Source organism: Ursus americanus, chromosome 22 (assembly GCF_024610735.1).
Source record: "Ursus americanus isolate L20-20 chromosome 22, mUrsAme1.1.p, whole genome shotgun sequence".
NCBI classification, from domain to species: domain Eukaryota; kingdom Metazoa; phylum Chordata; class Mammalia; order Carnivora; family Ursidae; genus Ursus; species Ursus americanus.
This window is the reverse complement of record NC_142148.1, coordinates 43,405,835-43,423,695: the sequence shown is the minus strand read 5'-3', so window position 1 is coordinate 43,423,695 and position 17,861 is coordinate 43,405,835. Positions and strand designations below refer to the sequence as shown.

Here is a 17,861-nt window from a genome sequence, read left to right as displayed (position 1 = left end):
ATACTGTGTCCACAGTCAAGATAATGAATGTATTCCTCCCCACCAAAAGTTTCCTAATGCCCTGACAGAGATGCTACTCAAAGCTGACAGTAGAGGGGAGAAATCTCCTGCTAGTACCTACTGTTGGCCAAACACAGATGAAGGTCAGTGAGCAACCAGGGCTGGGAAATGTCACCTGCAGAGGCCATTCCTTGTGGTATAGGACACAGTGGGGAAAGCAGGAGACTTTACCTGGCTCAGTTTGCTTTAGGATGAAGTTTCAGCAGGAAGGTGTGTTAGATCCAAGGCAATTGAGAGTATTTGTACATGTCTTTGCCATGATTTCAATTTTGATCTAAACAGGGAAATAAAGGCCAGAGGGGGCTGCTAGAGAACCTGTATTCAATTGGTTACTAGGGGAGGTTTTCTTATACCTCCACTTCCTAAGCAGGGTACGTGTTTAGCTCTGGCGGTTCTCCAGGATAAACTTGGCACATCTTCCAGGATCGCCATTTTGGGGAGAAAATTTGGGTAAAAACATTTGGATTCTTCTTAATTTAAATAGATATTGTGACATACATGTATATACAATGTCATTTTTACATTAAAATAAAATGAAATTTTTCTTTTTCATCACTATGACTCTTGAACTTAGGACAGAGCCTAAGACCTAGCAGGTATTCAATGAATATTTGTGGAATGAATGAACACATGTATGAAGGAGCAGAATGTGAAATTTCCATAGATTATCAGGATAAAATGAGGGATTCCAGAGAAATCTCTTGTGTGCTGACGGTCTGCTTTGAGTTCTGTCCAGATAGACTATGGGGCAGGTGGGGGATTAAGGGTCATTTACCTGTGGAGGCACTTGAGTCAGAAGCCATGACTTAGGTAAGGGATTGCTACAAGCCCCAACTGACTTCCCCCGAGTTTGCCCACTGAATGTTGCTAGCATTCTTTACCACAACCGATAACATATACCCTTGACTACCCAGCCCCACACTCAACACTGATCTCAGCCTCCCTAAGGGGTCTCCTACTTATCTGTTAGATTGGCCCCGTCCTTCTCTCCGCCACTGCCGTCTTCTGCTAATCTCCTGAACTGGCCAATCTGAGGACACGGGTTGTAAGTCAAGCTATTACACAACCTAAGAGAAAAGTTCTTCTCTCAAAAGATAGATAGATTGGGGGCGCCTGGGTAGCGCAGTCGTTAAAGCGTCTGCCTTTGGCTCAGGGCGTGATCCCGGCGTGCCGGGATCGAGTCCCACATCGGGCTCCTCCGCTGGGAGCCTGCTTCTTCCTCTCTCACTCCCCCTGCTGTGTTCCCTCTCTCGCTGGCTGTCTCTCTGTCACATAAATAAATAAATAAAATCTTAAAAAAAAAAAAAGATAGATAGATGATAGATAGAAGAGAGAAAGAGAGAGAGAGAGGTCTTCTAAGTCTCCATTCCATGGGGGAGAAACCCCTATTGCTGTTTTCAGAGTCTTAGAAAGTTAACAGCAACAGACTTTGGGATGCTTCTGAACTGGGTTGGGAGCCCAGCATACCACTGACTTGGGGTCAGAGTGTTCTCTTCTGTAAAATGGGGATGCTTTCCTTTACAGAGCAGTTGTGACCAGGTGACAGATACTGCAAGCATGCAGCATGGTGACTGGGACATTGTGAGCTCTTGGTCAATGTCCGCACTCTTCAAACCTTTGACACTCTTTCCATGGAGAGGCAGGGTCTAATTCTCTTCCCCTTGGATATGGGTGGGTGATACAGTCTCTCTCTCTCCCTCTCTTTCCCACTTGCTCTTAGAACCAAGTCACCCTGACAAGATGAAGTGTTCTGGACAAAATCTCAGCTGAAGCTGATCTAGCATCAAAAGCCAGACATAGGGATGAACATGACTCAAGCTCTGCCCACAGTCTGACTTTGCCACATGAGAGACCTCACCTGAGAACTACCCAGCTGGGCCCCCTCAAGCCCCAGGACCAAAGAGATAACCATGATAAATGATTGGTGTTTTACGCCACTAAGTTTGGGGTGGCTTTTCCCTCAGCAAGGGATCATCTGAACCGTTAGAAAAGAAAACCCAAAACCTGTGGCTATAAATCCCCCACAGGCCATCTCTCAGACCCCACGTCCCGGACAGGTGAGGGCTCTCCGCAGGTGGCAAGTGAAGCTCACAGGGACCTACTTACGGCGCACGTAAGTCTGAAAGGCTTGGTGGGCGTGGTGAAGCAGGCGCTGTGAATGGGGTCTGGGTACTGGCCGTCGTTCCACTGAGCCAGGAGCGCGTCGCGGTAAATGGTAACCCCCGCGGCGCTGAGCGCGTCCTCCACCGTGCTCTCCACCGAGTAGTTGTTGATGCAGGTGATGGTGGAAGTGGGCGGGGGCTGCACCAGGTGGATATAGGAGCCCCTCACACCGATGTTTAAGAGCGTCTCCACTGTGGTGTAAGTGTCAATTGTATTCCCATAGACAATGACATTCCCTAGAAAAGGCAGAAAATGCTAAGATACAAGGTTTAAAAAAAAAAAACCAACAAAAAAACCAACAACCTTCTTAGTCAAATGCTAATAATGCCGAATTGTTCCCTATAACCTTCTCCTCCTTTCAGCTGCGGGAAGCCAGCGGTGTTACCTAGCAACGGTGACCAAGATAATTTAGTAAAGAATTGGCACAAAACATCCCACAAAGTAGTCAAGTACTTTTAACACAGAAGTAGGACATTCATCTATGGTCCTGTAATTTGAAAGTTGAAATTATGCTAAATGAAACCATCTGGAATAAAGCCTTTTATCTTGTCTTTGTTCCCTAGTCGCTACACTTATTAAGGGAAAAAAAATGACTTAAGTTTGCAATATTTGCAAGTTCTGCGTAAATGATGAAAAGGACACTGGTAAAAACACACACACACACATAGTCATGGACATGATGGTACAGATATTTTAATGTTAAAGTGTTGAATTGGATTGATTTCAAGGAAATCTTTCCCTTTCTTGAGAACTAAAGACTAGAGCATTCTGCTTTTCAATGGATAATTTAATGAAGATTCAAATTCTGATTTTTAGATTTAAGCAGTCAAGAATTGGCGAAAGGGATGGCAGGTTGTTCTTTCAGACAGTAAGAATGAAATCACAACATAATCTTGAAAGATTTCCCCTGTGTAAGAGCATTTAGATGGTAATAGTCTAAACTACTTATTTATATTCTTAAAAATACTACAGAAATAATTACATGTTATTCTACTAATTTCATCAGTTTTAAGATCAAACTATCAAAGGAGTGAAATATATTACATACTATTTATATGGTATTTTTGACACTGAATTGGCATTTTTACCTTTTTACAAAAGAACTGCTGTAGACTCACTTGTCAGGCAACATGTAACAATTTTACGACAAAATGATAGAGTCATTGAAAATCTCTTTCTTTTTCCTTTGTTTATGAAATGGTAGTAAGAGAAATTTTACAAGGCAAAATAAGCGGTAAGTGTATTTATTCAATTTGGTTGAATAAATGATGCAAAAATCTGTTTCCATCTAAAACTGAAAGAAGGTGTAATGGCCTGCTTGTCTTATTTGCTTAGGGAAAAAAAGAAACTAGAATAACTTTCAGATTGCTTCTTTGAGGGTAACAGCACCTAGAAAGTTCTCCCATACTTCCTGTCCCTCAAATATGGAATGGCAAGAAGGCACTGAAGGCAGGGGGTGGGGTCCTTTCTTCCTGCCTTCACTAGGAGGCTCTAATTTTGTGGCTATGATTCCCTCTCTATTCAGATGCTCTAATGCAACATTCCTCAGTGGGCTGCATTTTCCTTGGCTGAAAGAGCCAACACTTTGCTTAAATTACTGAGGCTTCCACCTGCTGTGAAACATGCATCCTAGCTGTCTGGCACAACAAAGAATCAGCCTGCCAGGAAAGCCAAAACTTGAACCTGAAACTGTCAAAGGCTTGAGGTCTTCTGCCCTTTTAAAATATGCATGTCAAAACAACATTCATTTTCAGGGAAACAAATTTAAGAGTTTAGGCCCCCACACAATTCAGAGTTGAATATTTTTCCAGTCTTTTTCATGTTAGTTTCTAATAACTATAATATGAGATGGGTTTTTTCATGAGAGGCTCATGGAAGCCAGGGCAATGCGATGTTGCTGGGGACTGTCCAGCAGGGTTGCCCACAGATTGTAGACAGCTGAAGCGGACTCTGCCTTTCACTTGAAAAGGTAACTTATTTTATAAAATCTCTCCTATTTAAATTAGATATTTAATATTTTAAATAATTTTAAATTTTAAATTTATTGATAGATATTCTAACTTCAGGGGTGCCTGGGTGGCTCAGCCGTTAAGTGTCTGCCTTCAGCTCAGATCATGATCCCAGGGTCCTGGGATCGTGCCCTGCATTGGGCTCCCTGCTCAGCAGGAAGCCTGCTTCTCCCTCTCCCACTCCCCTTGCTTGTGTTCCCTCTCTCACTGTTTCTGTCAAATGAATAAATAAAATCTTAAAAAAAAAAGATATTCTAACTTCAGAATAGATTTGCCTATCTTTAAGTTCAGTTTGAAACAAAATCCACCCCCCTCTCTAAGACTTTGGTTATCCTAATAGTTGCAATAATGCTGCAAAACAAGCCAGACCAAGACTCAGTGTAGAGCAAGACTCAGTGTAGACCTACTGTTGTAGGTCGGCTCACACATCTGCGCTGGCTGATGGTGGCCCATCCGGCTCCACATTGTGGTTGGGATCAGCCAGCACCATGTTTCATTATTCTTGGACCAAGAAATACCTGAAGCCTGTTCTATTTATGGAGACAGGCAGGACGGCAGGAGGGCAAGAGTAACTGCTCACTTTTCAAGCCCCTCCTTGCAGTAGTAGGTCCACTAACATTCCATTGAGCAAAGCACGTCGTTAAGGCCAAGCACATGGTCAAAGAGTGAGAAGCGCACTCTGCCCACAGTAGAAGGGGGAAGGGTGTGGCTATTTGCTGAAGAGTAGTCCCAACTATCATGTCATACTGGCCATGGTAAATAGATGCTTATGTGATGCCATCTAAAAGTTTTCATCCAAACATCTTTTATAAGATTGTTTACATATATTTCTCACATTACCCGCAGAATATAGTAGAATCTCATTTTAATATAATCTTGCACAACATAAATAAGAACATGTCACCGGTCAAATCACATCCCTCCACAAATATAACCAGACCGGATGTGATGAAGGCAGCTCTGCCACTTCCATCTCTTGCCTTTTAAATGTACACACGGGGGGTGCCTGGCTGGCTCAGTCAGTAGAGCATGGACTCTTGTTCTCAGGGTTGTGGGTTTGAGCCCCACATTGGGCACAGAGATTACTTAAAACAATAAAATCTTTAAATGTTTGCGCTCTCAAGGAGGATTATTCTCTCCATGACAGTTGTGCAGTTGTGAGTTCTTTCTACATCATTTTTCACTTTTACTTGCTTAAGAATTTTGAGTCCATTCACCTTTATGTTGTGGCTCCCATATACCAGGCATAAAGCCAGGCACTTTGCTACACAATCCATTATTACTTTCACCATCATCAGTAACAACAGCATAAGGTATAGAGTTGTGAATCTCTATGTTGTACACCTGAAACTAGTGTAACATTGTGTGTTGACTGTACTCAAACAGAAAAACCAAACAATAATATTTAGAGCTGCTACCAATAACATTGGCTTCACTCAAATGCCCGGAAAATAATTTTTGATAAGCTAACAGCAAAAATAGAAGCACGGAAATAATTAATAGGGTGAGCAAAGTCTTATGTTTTGGGGGCTCCCCCAGAATACACCTAGTAGACAAAGATTTTTATTATTAATTTATTTCAGGACAAATATCAACCTAGGTGTAAAAATATGATTAATTATATTTATTGAAGTAATTTTCTAGCATGGCTGGATAGAACTAGTGCTTCTGAAGGTCAAGACCTGACCACAGCCTGTGGCTGTGCCTCGATCTAAGCAGACATTCCAGCCTCCAGCCAGGTGAAGCCTCAGGAGGCCCATGAGAGTCTCTCCTTTTCCTTCCCTGCACTCACCTCGGTCTACATGCCTAAGATAATCTGTGAGGTGACCTCAAGTTTGCCCTGCCTGCCATGTTATGCCTGGAGACTTGAACAGTATGTCACTTACTGGGGGTGTGAAAAAACCTTTCCTGACTAGACACATGGATGACTGAGGTTTATCATACTGTTGATCATAAGTTAATTGGGACTTACCTCTGTGCCCTCTAAAATATTTTTTGCAGAACAACCTCTCCATGGCCAGATTTTCCTACTACATATTTTTACTTGGTATTCACTATAAAGTTGGCACTGCTTCATTCAGACACAAGATAAGTTGTACACCTGAGATGTATAAGACAGAAACATGTTCCTCTTTACAATGTTAGATCTGGTTATTAGGTTTCCAGTAAGACTCCCAAAATCCTACATAATCCTAAATGTAACCAAAATTGTGTGTGTCTACAACACAACAGTATAAAATAATACTTCTGCCATATTGGTAGGTGCTTAAATCCAAGGAAATGAAAATGTTTTATGAGAAAGTTAACCCTTGTATAACATGTTGTGACAGTTGGGTCAATTTTTAGCTGAATCAAAGAGTGAAAATGGAGAAAAAGGAAGTGGAGAGAGAAAAAAGAGGGGGCAGAGAGACAGAAGAACAAAGAGAGCCTTGCAGATACAGATTTCCTTCAATCACTGGGTACGTGAGAAGAAAGAGTTTAAAAGTAGGTGAAACAAAGTGGTTGTTGGTGAGGGGAGAGGATGGATGAACTAGTAGCAGAGAAAAGGGCTTTGTCTACAGGAGACGTTGGGTCTGACAGCTTTTTCCCAGTCAGAACATATGAGATGGGGTGAATGGGGTTCCACTGGTGCCAAACACCCTGATGACTGAAAAGAGGAGGTATGGCAGCCCCAGGTTATGTGGGATCCATGATATATATTCATGTATGGCATGCTTTTAAAGTCAGATAACTTCAGTTCGCCAGAGATTTACTTTAATCGAGGCATTTCCACCACTTAGGTACTTTATAACTCATGGAGTCTTTGCAAATAGTTATAAGGAAGTAACACATTGCAGGGGCCTCCTTCACATAATTGGGATATCCTATACATTCTTCTGACTTTTCGACACATATATGATGCAAATAGAATGGGAAAGCTGGGGATTTCCCCTGCATATCAGTTTTATGCTAAAAAATCTGGTCACTGTCTTCTCTGCAGCTCAGTTAATCTAAGGATAAGACACAACCCATTTTGATCTGATAGGTGACAGAGGTACCATGGTAGGCTTCCCTGCTTTGAAATGGCCAAATGGTAACAGATGATTAGAACAGTATGGATGAATCTTCAATAAAGGGTAATAGAATATAGCCATAGCAGTTTTCATGGAAGGCCGATCTTTGTTGCTCCTTTTAGGGAATAAATTATGTATTACTAAGATTACAGATCTGGAACAGGAAAGAGCACAAGGAGGGCACCATCACAAAGAGGACCCTGTGAAAGCCCCAGAAATGAAGGTTGGCAAGAGGAGCACTCACTCATTCCCTCGAGGCTAACCTGCAGCCACCTTCCTGGTGAAATGTACAAGGGCACTGCCAAGATGAGAGAGGGGTTTTGGTGTTGACAGCCCAGCTGGGGAGAAAGAGGGAAAGAGAGGTCTCAAATCACTCTCTGCAAGCCATCAATTCTCCACCTTAGATCAAAAAAGCACTAAGAATTGTCATTTAAAATGTTGGCAGAAATGGAAAGGTGACCTTGCTTTTTGATACATGCTCTTTGAAGATATAAATGAATACACTAGCAACTTTGATTGTGATCACCAAAGTAAGGCAATGACCTTTTAACGTTTCAACTATCATAGTGCACCCATATTCTGGAGGTTCTTCAATTTATCTTAATCAGAGGGGAAATGAGAACAGTTTCATCATCCTGTTCCTGGACTAGATAAATAATAGTTTCAGAAGCTAGGAAATTTACTAATATTTATATATTTAAAAGATTTTATTATTTATTTGAGACAGAGCTAGAGAGAGCAAGGGGTAGGGGGTCAGAGGGAGAGAGAAAGTCTCAAGCAGACTCCCTGCTGAGCTCCAAGCCCAATGTGGGGCTCAATGTGGGGCTCAAACTCACAACCCTGAGGTCATGACCTGAGCCAAAATCAAGAGTTGGACACTTAACCAACTGAGCCACCCAGGTGCCCCCAAAATTTACCAATATTTAAAAGTAACATGGCTTTATAGAAATGCAATCCTTAAGGTGATCTCCCTGTTAAGTTCAAAAAATAAAATGTGGGGGCGCCTGGGTGGTTCAGTTGTTAAGCGACTGCCCTCGGCTGAGGGCGTGATCCTGGCGTTCTGGGATCGAGCCCCGCATCAGGCTCCTCCTCTGGGAGCCTGCTTCTTCCTCTCCCACTCCCCCTGCTTGTGTTCCCTCTCGTTGCCTGTCTTTCTCTGTCAAATAAATAAAATCTTTTAAAAAATGTGGTTTTAAATTTTTTAAGCACAATTTGCCCTAAGAGTAATAGAACAACCTTTTTAACAATTTTTTAGTAGATGCTAAGAAAGTATTTTATTCTTTGGGATAAAAGGTATTCAAATTGGCAAAGAAGAAGTCAAACTCTCTCTCTTCGCAGATGACATGATACTCTATATGGAAAACCCAAAAGACTCCACCCCCAAACTACTAGAACTTATAGAGCAATTCAGTAATGTGGCAGGATACAAAATCAATGCTCAAAAATCAGTTGCGTTTCTATACACAAACAATGAGACTGAAGAAAGAGAAATTAGGGAATCCATTCCATTTACAATAGCACCAAAAATCATACGTTATCTTGGAATTAACTTAACCAGAGATGTAAAGGATCTATATTCTAGAAACTACAAATCACTCTTGAAAGGCATTGAAGAAGACACAAAAAGATGGAAAAATATTCCATGCTCATGGATCGGAAGAATTAACATAGTTAAAATGTCTATGCTACCACAAGCAATCAATACTTTCAATGCCATCCCGATCAAAATACCAATGACATTTTTCAAAGAACTGGAACAAATAGTCCTTAAATTTGTGTGGAACCAGAAAAGGCCCCGAATCGCCAAGGAATTGTTGAAAAGGAAAAACAAAGCTGGGGGCATCACGTTGTCGGATTTCAAGCTATACTACAAAGCTATGATCACAAAGACAGCATGGTACTGGCACAAAAACAGACACATAGACCAATGGAACAGAATAGAGAACCCAGAAATGGACCCTCAGCTCTTTGGGCAACTAATCTTTGATAAAGCAGGAAAAAACATCCGGTGGAAAAAAGACAGTCTCTTCAATAAATGGTGTTGGGAAAATTGGACAGCTACATGCAAAAGAATGAAACTTGACCACTCTCTCACACCATACACAAAGATAAACTCCAAATGGATGAAAGACCTCGATGTGAGACAGGAATCCATCAAAATCCTAGAGGAGAGCATAGGCAGCACCCTCTACGACATCGGCCAAAGCAACCTTTTTCATGACATATCTCCAAAGGCAAGAGAAACAAAAGATAAAATGAACTTGTGGAACTTCATCAAGATAAAAAGCTTCTGCACAGCCAAGGAAACAGTCAAAAGAACTAAGAGGCAGCCCACGGGATGGGAGAAGATATTTGCAAATGACACTACAGATAAAAGCCTGGTATCCAAGATCTACAAAGAACTTCTCAAACTCAATACACGAGAAACAAATAAATCATAAAATGGGCAGAAGATATGAACAGACACGTTTCCAATGACGACATACAAATGGCTAACAGACACATGAAAATATGTTCAAAAGCATTAGCCATCAGGGAAATTCAAATCAAAACCACACTAGGATACCACCTTACGCCAGTTAGAATGGCAAAAATGGACAAGGCAAGAAACAACAATTGTTGGAGAGGATGTGGAGTAAGGGGATTGCTCCTACATTGTTGGTGGGAATGCAAGTTGGTACAGCCATTCTGGAAAACAGTGTGGAGGTCCCTTAAAAAGTTAAAAATTGAGCTACCCTATGATCCAGCCATTGCACTACTGGGTATCTACCCCAAAGGTACAGACGTAGTGAAGAGAAGGGCCATATGCACCCCAATGTTCATAGCAGCATTGTCCACAATAGCTAAATCGTGGAAGAAGCCAAGATGCCCTTCAACAGATGACTAGATTAAGAAGATGTGGTCCATATATACAATGGAATATTACTCAACTATCAAAAAGAATGACTTCTCAACATTTGCTGCAACATGGACGGCACTGGAGGAGATAATGCTAAGTGAAATAAGTCAAGCAGAGAAAGACAATTATCATATGGTTTCTCTCATCTATGGAACATAAGAACTAGGAAGATCGGTAGGAGAAGAAAGGGGTAAAGAAAGGGGGGTAATCAGAAGGGGGAATGAAGCATGAGAGACTATGGACTCTGAGAAACAAACTGAGGGCTTCAGAGGGAGGGGGTGGGGGAATGGGATATACTGGTGATGGGTAGTAAGGAGGGCACATATTGCATGGTGCATTGGGTGTTATACGCAACTAATGAATCATCGAACTTTACATCAAAAACCAGGGATGTACTGTATGGTGACTAACATAATATAATAAAAAAATATTATTATAAAAAAAGTATTTTATTCTTTTGAACCAAGTGCTTTAGTTTTAACCACCTAGAAAGTATGTATTTCTTTATCATGCTCAATACTCTAAAGATGAAGGATTCTCCAGGAAGAAAGCCATCTCATGAAATTAAGAAAAGGAAGAGATTTCCTGATTTAGTAGACTGGCCCTGAAATCACACCTCAATGTATGCATACAGTCTGTAGAAGAAATCCATTCAGGAGTTACGCACACAGATATTGATATGAATTTTTTTCCTAGTTACTATATGTTTAAGGCCAGAGAAAACAAAAACTATATGCTACATTTTACAATTATGTCTGTGTATTTACATATTGCATTGTATTTTAATGAAGAACTATATTTCCTTTTTCCACTTCAAAGGAGACATAGAGTGATTATGTATGACCTCATTCATCCTCAGAATAGGCCAAGCAATATGTTTTACTATGTTCTTCAGAAAACTGAGGACATAGAGGTTAAGGATCTAACTGCAGGTCACACAGCAAGTAGATGGTTCCCCAGAACTCAGACCTTCTGAGTTTGGTTTCAGAGTGCTCATACCACTACATTTTATTTGTAACACAGTCCTAAAAAAAATACCTCTAATTGGCATTTAATCTGTATAATTAACTTTAGCAAATAACTAGATAATGAAAGAATTTAAAACAGATATCATAGAGTATTAGTAAATTATGAAATAAACATCCACTTAAAAAAATATCATGTCCATGAATAGACCAGAGAATGTTCTTTTTATTTTTTATAGGTCATAGCATAAGATTTCCATGACCCAAGCCTAACCTGTCTTATATTGTTCTGCCAAATAAGAAGGGAAGACTATATTAGATATAACATAACAAAGGCTTTGCTCGGTGATTCATGCACTGGAATTTTAATGTTATACTTTTCCTAACAAACATGCTTTTAATAAGGCAGTAAACTGCATTTAGCTAAAGATGAAAATAATTGATCCATTTCGGGCCATTAAGGCCGTTTTACTTATTTATTTATTTTTTTTACTTTACTTTCATCTTACTTTTCATTTTCATGGAAAGTACAGAGGTAATAGCAGATGAATTTCAATTAGTTTCAATTAATGCCATAAACCGTTGTAATGTATTAGGTTGCTGGGTTCCATCTGAAACCCCCGGAAACCTCCCGGTTTTGTTTGCAGTTGAAAGCAGCATTTGAGCTGGTGATGTCGGCTATTCTCCATGACACTGGAGCAGTTCTAATAGTTTAGGATAATTTACATCTATAAACCCATCCAACTCTAGAGCCCAGAAAACAATTTCCTTCAGACTGGGCTAATTCCATCACAGAACCACCATTTCTCCTTTGGAAGCAGAGGGAGGCAGGATAAAATAGTGAATGGGGGTGGGGGGGAGGGGGGCAGGTAGACAATGGTGATGCTTTGGGGCCATATCTGTAGTTTCAATGGGCAGAAATTCCAGATCTGACCTCCTCCGACTCACCATCCATTGCTTCTGCTACCCAGCATCCACCTGTCCTTCTAGAACAATCCCTTTACCACCTGCAACAAACAAGCCCCTGCCCTCACGTCCCAGTACTTCAGCCAAGTCAAGTCTGGTGTGTCCCTGGGACTCAACGTTTGACTCCTGGATGGACCTGTGACCCAATCACAGCCACTGAGACACAGGAGATTTTTTTTCTCAGACTTTTGTAGGAAGGGCCCTGTCCTCAGCTCCCTCCTGCCAGTCCCACCCTGAACTATTCAGAAAAGGGGAAATCAGCACTGAGGAAGCAAAAGCTAACTATCATGCAAGACGTCCACATTCTTCCTGGTGTTGTTACGGTGCCATGAAGAGGAAGCCAGGGTTGGCAGGTGGAGCGATGGCAATGGGTACAGGAACTCAGCCCTGCTCGCCTTTCATGAAGTGCCAGCCTTCCAGTTTCTAGCCTCAAATACCATCATCCCATAACTGACTTGAGTAGAAGCTAGAAGTGGCTGCAGCAGCCCTCATCTGCGTGCATAGCTGCCCCACCTTCAACGGGCCATACGGTCTTCTCCAACCTGTTCCTTCTGGATCGCTTACTCGCTACTAGATGGGTGCCACGGACAGGAGGTTCACCTTCCTAAAGTGCTGTTTTGTGCACTGGTTACCTCCTTCACTAGTTCCCCAACCCCTAAAAAGTAACCAGTTAAGGGGCACCTAGGTGGCTCAGTCGGTTAAGTGTCTGACTTCGGCTTAGGTCATGATGCCAAGGTCCTGGGATTGAGTCCTGCATGGGGATCCTGCTCAACAGGGATCCTGCTTCTCCGTCTGCCTGCAGCTCCCCCTGCTTGTGCTCTCTCTCCCTCTCTCTGACAAATAAATAAATAAAATCTTTTTAAAAAATTAAAAAGTAACCAATTAAAACTGGACATGGCTGGGCCCTAAATTCCTTCACCAGCTGCCATCCAAGGGTGTGACCAACACTATTCACACTTCCCCGACCTGTCTCTCTGTTTACTTATCCTGCCCTTCTTTAAGGCCAATCCTCTTTCTCCAAATTTCAGTTTCCAGGGCTTTCATGAAGGACATCATGCCTCTCTACAGATGGACTGGCCCCTGGTGTACAAGGATCCCCATTTTTTGTGTAGACTGTGTCCTTGACCATGCTATCACCAGGGGCTGAGATTATGCCCTGGGGAACCTTCAGTGCAGAGCAACAGCCCCACCACATGTAGCAGTAGTAACAGTACTGCCAACAGCAGCCTGTATCACTGAACTCATACTCTGTATGACACACTGTCTTGAGTTGGGCATGAACTATCTTATTTATTTCATTTAGCCCTCACAGCAACCCACGTGAGGAAGATATTATCTGGAATGGGACTAATTAAATTCAATTCTGAATAGGACTCTAATTGTGGAAAAGCTACAAAGAGAAAGAGCTTCCTTCAGGCTAGAGGTTAACAGTTTTCTCTCTAACTTTTCTTACATGGAAAGTCATTTGAAAAGGAGCACCACACAGAGCTGAATTAAACGGGCAGGGCTGAGTTTCTCGGATGTCTCCCAGAGCCTGGGCCCTGCATCGAACGGTTAGGAGCACCTACTTGAGAGATGCCCTGGGAATGTCATTAGCACTAGAGCTGGGGGAAATAGCCTACATTTAAACAAGAAACTCATTTCTACATACTTCTTATCTTGCCTGTTCAATGGACAAAAGCAGGTACTCAGAGGGTTTTATGCAGTGGCTGATGGAAGACATTCTCAAATCTTGCAAAAGCATTTATTTTCCTTTAAGTGGGCAACAGAGTAACACCATCTCTGACAACTAGTCATCAGAATAGCACAGACGCTTTTCCCCCATCTGACAACCAAGAGCATGAAAAAAAAAAAAAAGGCATCTGAAGGAGGGCATAGTGCTTGTTATTTTGGGATTTCTAACTTCTCTGCCATAAACATTCAACCTCAAGAACCTGCACTGTCACTTTCAAAGGCCCTTTTTTTTTTGGCCAAAATACTCCTTATTCCTCACATCAAAAATAGGCAACTGTTCGAAGTTATAACACTGCATTATGACAGGATTGGGGATAGTCCTAAAACACACTGTGTTTTATACTGAACCATGGACTTTCATGCTTTCAGGGAGTTTAAGTTACAATTTGAGGCCTAGACTTGATGAAATGGTAATGATTTGTGACAAATCCTATGCATAAAAGCAGGGAGGTTCTGCAAACTATGGCTCATCAACAATTTTTGTAAATAAAGTTTTATTGGAACACAGCCTTGCCCATTTATTTATGTATTGTCTTTTTTGCTGCAAAGGCAGAACTGAGTGGATGGGACACAGACCATATGGCCTCCAAAGTCCAATATATTTGCTATTTGAACCTTCACTGTAAAAGTTTGCTGATCCCCAATTTAAGAATTCCTTAATTCTATGTAGGTTGTAGGGCAGTGATTTAAAAAATGACTAAAATGGTGAAACAGGTTTAAACTACACAGATGCAAAATTGAAAATAATACCAAATTCTGAGGGAAACATGAAAACACTCTGGCAAGTTTTAAATCTGAGTCTGGTACATATTTATATATCCCACCTCTACCCAAAGGTTCCAGACCCACTTGGTTATTTCTGTCCAACTTTTAGGTTACACAACGTATTTCAGATCCTAAAAAAATACAGAAAGCTTCCAAAACACCCTTGGTGAGACTAGCATACCCTTAATTCCCCAAACTAGACATGTAAAGCTTATAAGAGAAAATTACAAGCCAATCTCACTTATGAATTTAGATCAAATAGCCTATAAAATACAAGCAAATTAAATCCAGCAATGTATTGAGTGTCACTTGTTACCCATTTTTAATGGAGTAAATGTAGCAACTTAACAAAAAGTCAATTAATCCCTAAGACTTCCACCAAAAATTAGAAGAAACCGTGTTTAATTTTAATATATCAACTATATTAACATCATTAAATTGTATTTAAATAAGTACACTAAATAGATTAATAGATTTAATTTTACGTATTGATCCCTAGATGATAGGCATTTAGTGTTTTTTCACATCCCCAGACTGCACGGAACCCCAGCCTGCCATGGGGAGTTGTATAAGCTAAGCAAGTCACGAGTCACTGACCCTCCCCGAGCTGTAGGCTAAACAAAGGGACTGCACTTTGTCATCTTCAAAACCTCACTCCCAGGTTTCAATTAAGGACAAAGATGTAGCTGGGCCCTGTTCTGGTTATTTTGCCAGTCAAACAATTTCAGTTTAATCCAAGCAACAGAGAGGAAGATACTTGAGAAAACACTTTTGAGTGGCAGAGGCATTTGTTCAAATGGTTTACTGTCTCATTTCGATTCAAAAAGTGACATGCAAGTCGAATATGTGTGTTTGTGGGAAGGACTGTGCATACACCGTCAAGAAAGAGAACAATGGATTGGGAAGGGAAGAAAAGAGCCCTTCCAATGCAGACCTTTCTTTTTCTTCCGAGGTCTTTTCGGCTTCACAAAAGGAGACATATTTTCCATATAATTGCTAAACATGTTTGCTTATTAAATTATTCTTTAATTAGTTAATGATTTTAGCCATGCTTTGCTCTTCGGATATTCATTTTGTGTAATAAAATAATTATAGATAATTAAACTATCTCAAGCCTTTTTCTTTCCCCCAGCAAACATGCTGGGTATCCAAAAATGACAACAAGTTGTAAATTAATCTGGAAAACAAAGCATGACAGATGAATGATTTGGTTGGAATTAATTAGGCACTAATTATATACTGGAACTAGATGAAGAATGAGACTCATTATAAAAATAAAAAGCGATTCTGCAAAGATGCACAGTTACCAACATCCTTACCTTCTGCGATGATGGAGTTGTTCCTTATCCAACTCAGGGCCTTACAGCAATCTTCTTCATCGTTGAGAGTGAAATGGTTGCAAGGAACTTTATCAGTGTATCGCTGCTTCCCGCTGTTTGGAATCTCTCTGTTTGTCACATGTTGACTAATATCAGCCCCTGTAGGGCATGGGACCTGAGGTATGTTACAGAGACATGCTTATTTCAGTGGCAGTAAGGGAAGCACTAACACAGCAATAAATACATACATTAATTTAATTAAATAAACATAGCAATGTCCGGTATAAGTATGCCTTGTTCTGTCCTCAGATACAATCAGGTTTTAATTGAAAAACAGAAAACAAAAACCAGGTGGAATGACCACTGAGAGACAATTCTCAGGAGTTGCTCTGGTTATCTAATGCCACATAACGAATTATTCCAAAATTCACTGGTGCAAAACTACCATTTACTAGGCTCACACATTCTACAGGTCAGTAATTCAGACAAGGGCAAGGTGGGATGTGTTGGAGGCCTCAGCTGGGAAGACTCCAAAGCTGCAGGTGACCTGAGGGCTGGGGGCTGGATTCATCTGGAGATAAACCATCTCACTCCTCCCTCCACCCCCAGAAAACATGCCAGGTATTAAAAAATGACAGCAAGTTGTCATTTTATGTCCAGCAATTGATGCTGGCCATGGACTGGGATCCTGGCTGGGGTGTTGGCCAGAACATCACATGTGGCCTCTCCATGTGTCTTGGGCTTCCTCACAACATGGCATCTAACTTCCAAGGACAAACGTCCTGAGAGAACCAACCAGTACAGAGAGCTCCATATTCTTTTCTAACCTAGTCTTGGAAGTTGAGGAGTGTCTCTTCTACCATGTTCTATTCATGGAGGTTGTCATAAAAGCTTGGCCAGAATCAGGGGGAGGGAACCTAGAATCCATCTCTTCATGCAGGAGCAGCAAGGCCATGGAAGAGCACACAGAATGGGATTTGACATAGCCATTTTTGGTAAAAACAAACTGTACAGAAGCAATTATACCAGGGGTTGAAATCCAAGTGCATAGAGAGGCAAGGCAGAAAGGAAAATGAGGGAAGGGGACTACTACTTATGAAAATTATAGAACTATTCTGCACTTTGTCAGAGAAATATTCTCCCTCTCCCTCTTCCCGCCCTCCCTCCCTCTCCCCTCTGTCTCTGTCTCAACACAGTATACACTCCTCTCTGTCTCTGTCTCAACCTCCCAGTATAACTTCTCTTCTCCCCCTTTTGACACAGACATGAATGGAAGCACTTTCCTCTAGTAAGGGAAAGCAACAGGAAGAACATAATAAAGGCTGACACTTGTCTTCAGTGTCAAGGGTACTGTGGCAAACTCGAAGGCCCAAGCCCTGGCCAGAGTTTGGCCACAACTCAACTCTATACAGTAGATGCCAGGATAGAGTATGGGTTCAGTGTGGCCAGATCTGATTTCTCAGGAAATGCCAGATACTATTTTTTTTATGTCACCTCAATTTTTTCATTATTTTGGTTCAAATTAGAATCTAACAAATGCCAAGTAAAATAGCACAGTGACATGAGTTTGCCCCATGGGTCAGCACCTCACCCCTCTGATTTTTATTTGGTGACCAGGAGAGATTAAGTGGAAGATAATGAGGCCAGCGCCAGGAGCAAGACTTAAAGGCAAAACAAGGTCTCTGTTAGAAGACCTGCACCAGCTCTTTGCATACTTGTGGTGTGAGGCCCATGGGCTGTGAGGCAGGGATCGGTTTACAGTGATGATGGGCAAAAGTTCACCTGCAGTAGAGACTATTGTGGGTACAGAGGAGGTTCTTGCTCCCTTGACAAGTGCAGAAAATGCCTTTGATATGGGGTAGATGTGAATGCTGGCTGGTGCTTGAAGAAATGGGGCTTCACTAAGTCTCAGATTACATCTAGGAAAC

At 41.4% G+C, this 17,861-nt stretch overlaps 1 protein-coding gene across 1 annotated transcript in view; it reads right to left on the bottom strand.

The window, feature by feature from the left end:
* Window positions 1–17,861, bottom strand: part of CFAP61 (cilia and flagella associated protein 61) — a 295,349-nt gene that overhangs the window by 77,320 nt on the left and 200,168 nt on the right. Inside the window, exons 21-22 of the mRNA XM_045805725.2 lie at window positions 15,934–16,108; window positions 2,167–2,459 (exon numbers count right to left, since the gene is read on the bottom strand). Coding sequence (XP_045661681.1) covers window positions 2,167–2,459; window positions 15,934–16,108 — 468 coding nt within the window. The remainder of the gene's footprint in view (window positions 1–2,166; window positions 2,460–15,933; window positions 16,109–17,861) is intronic.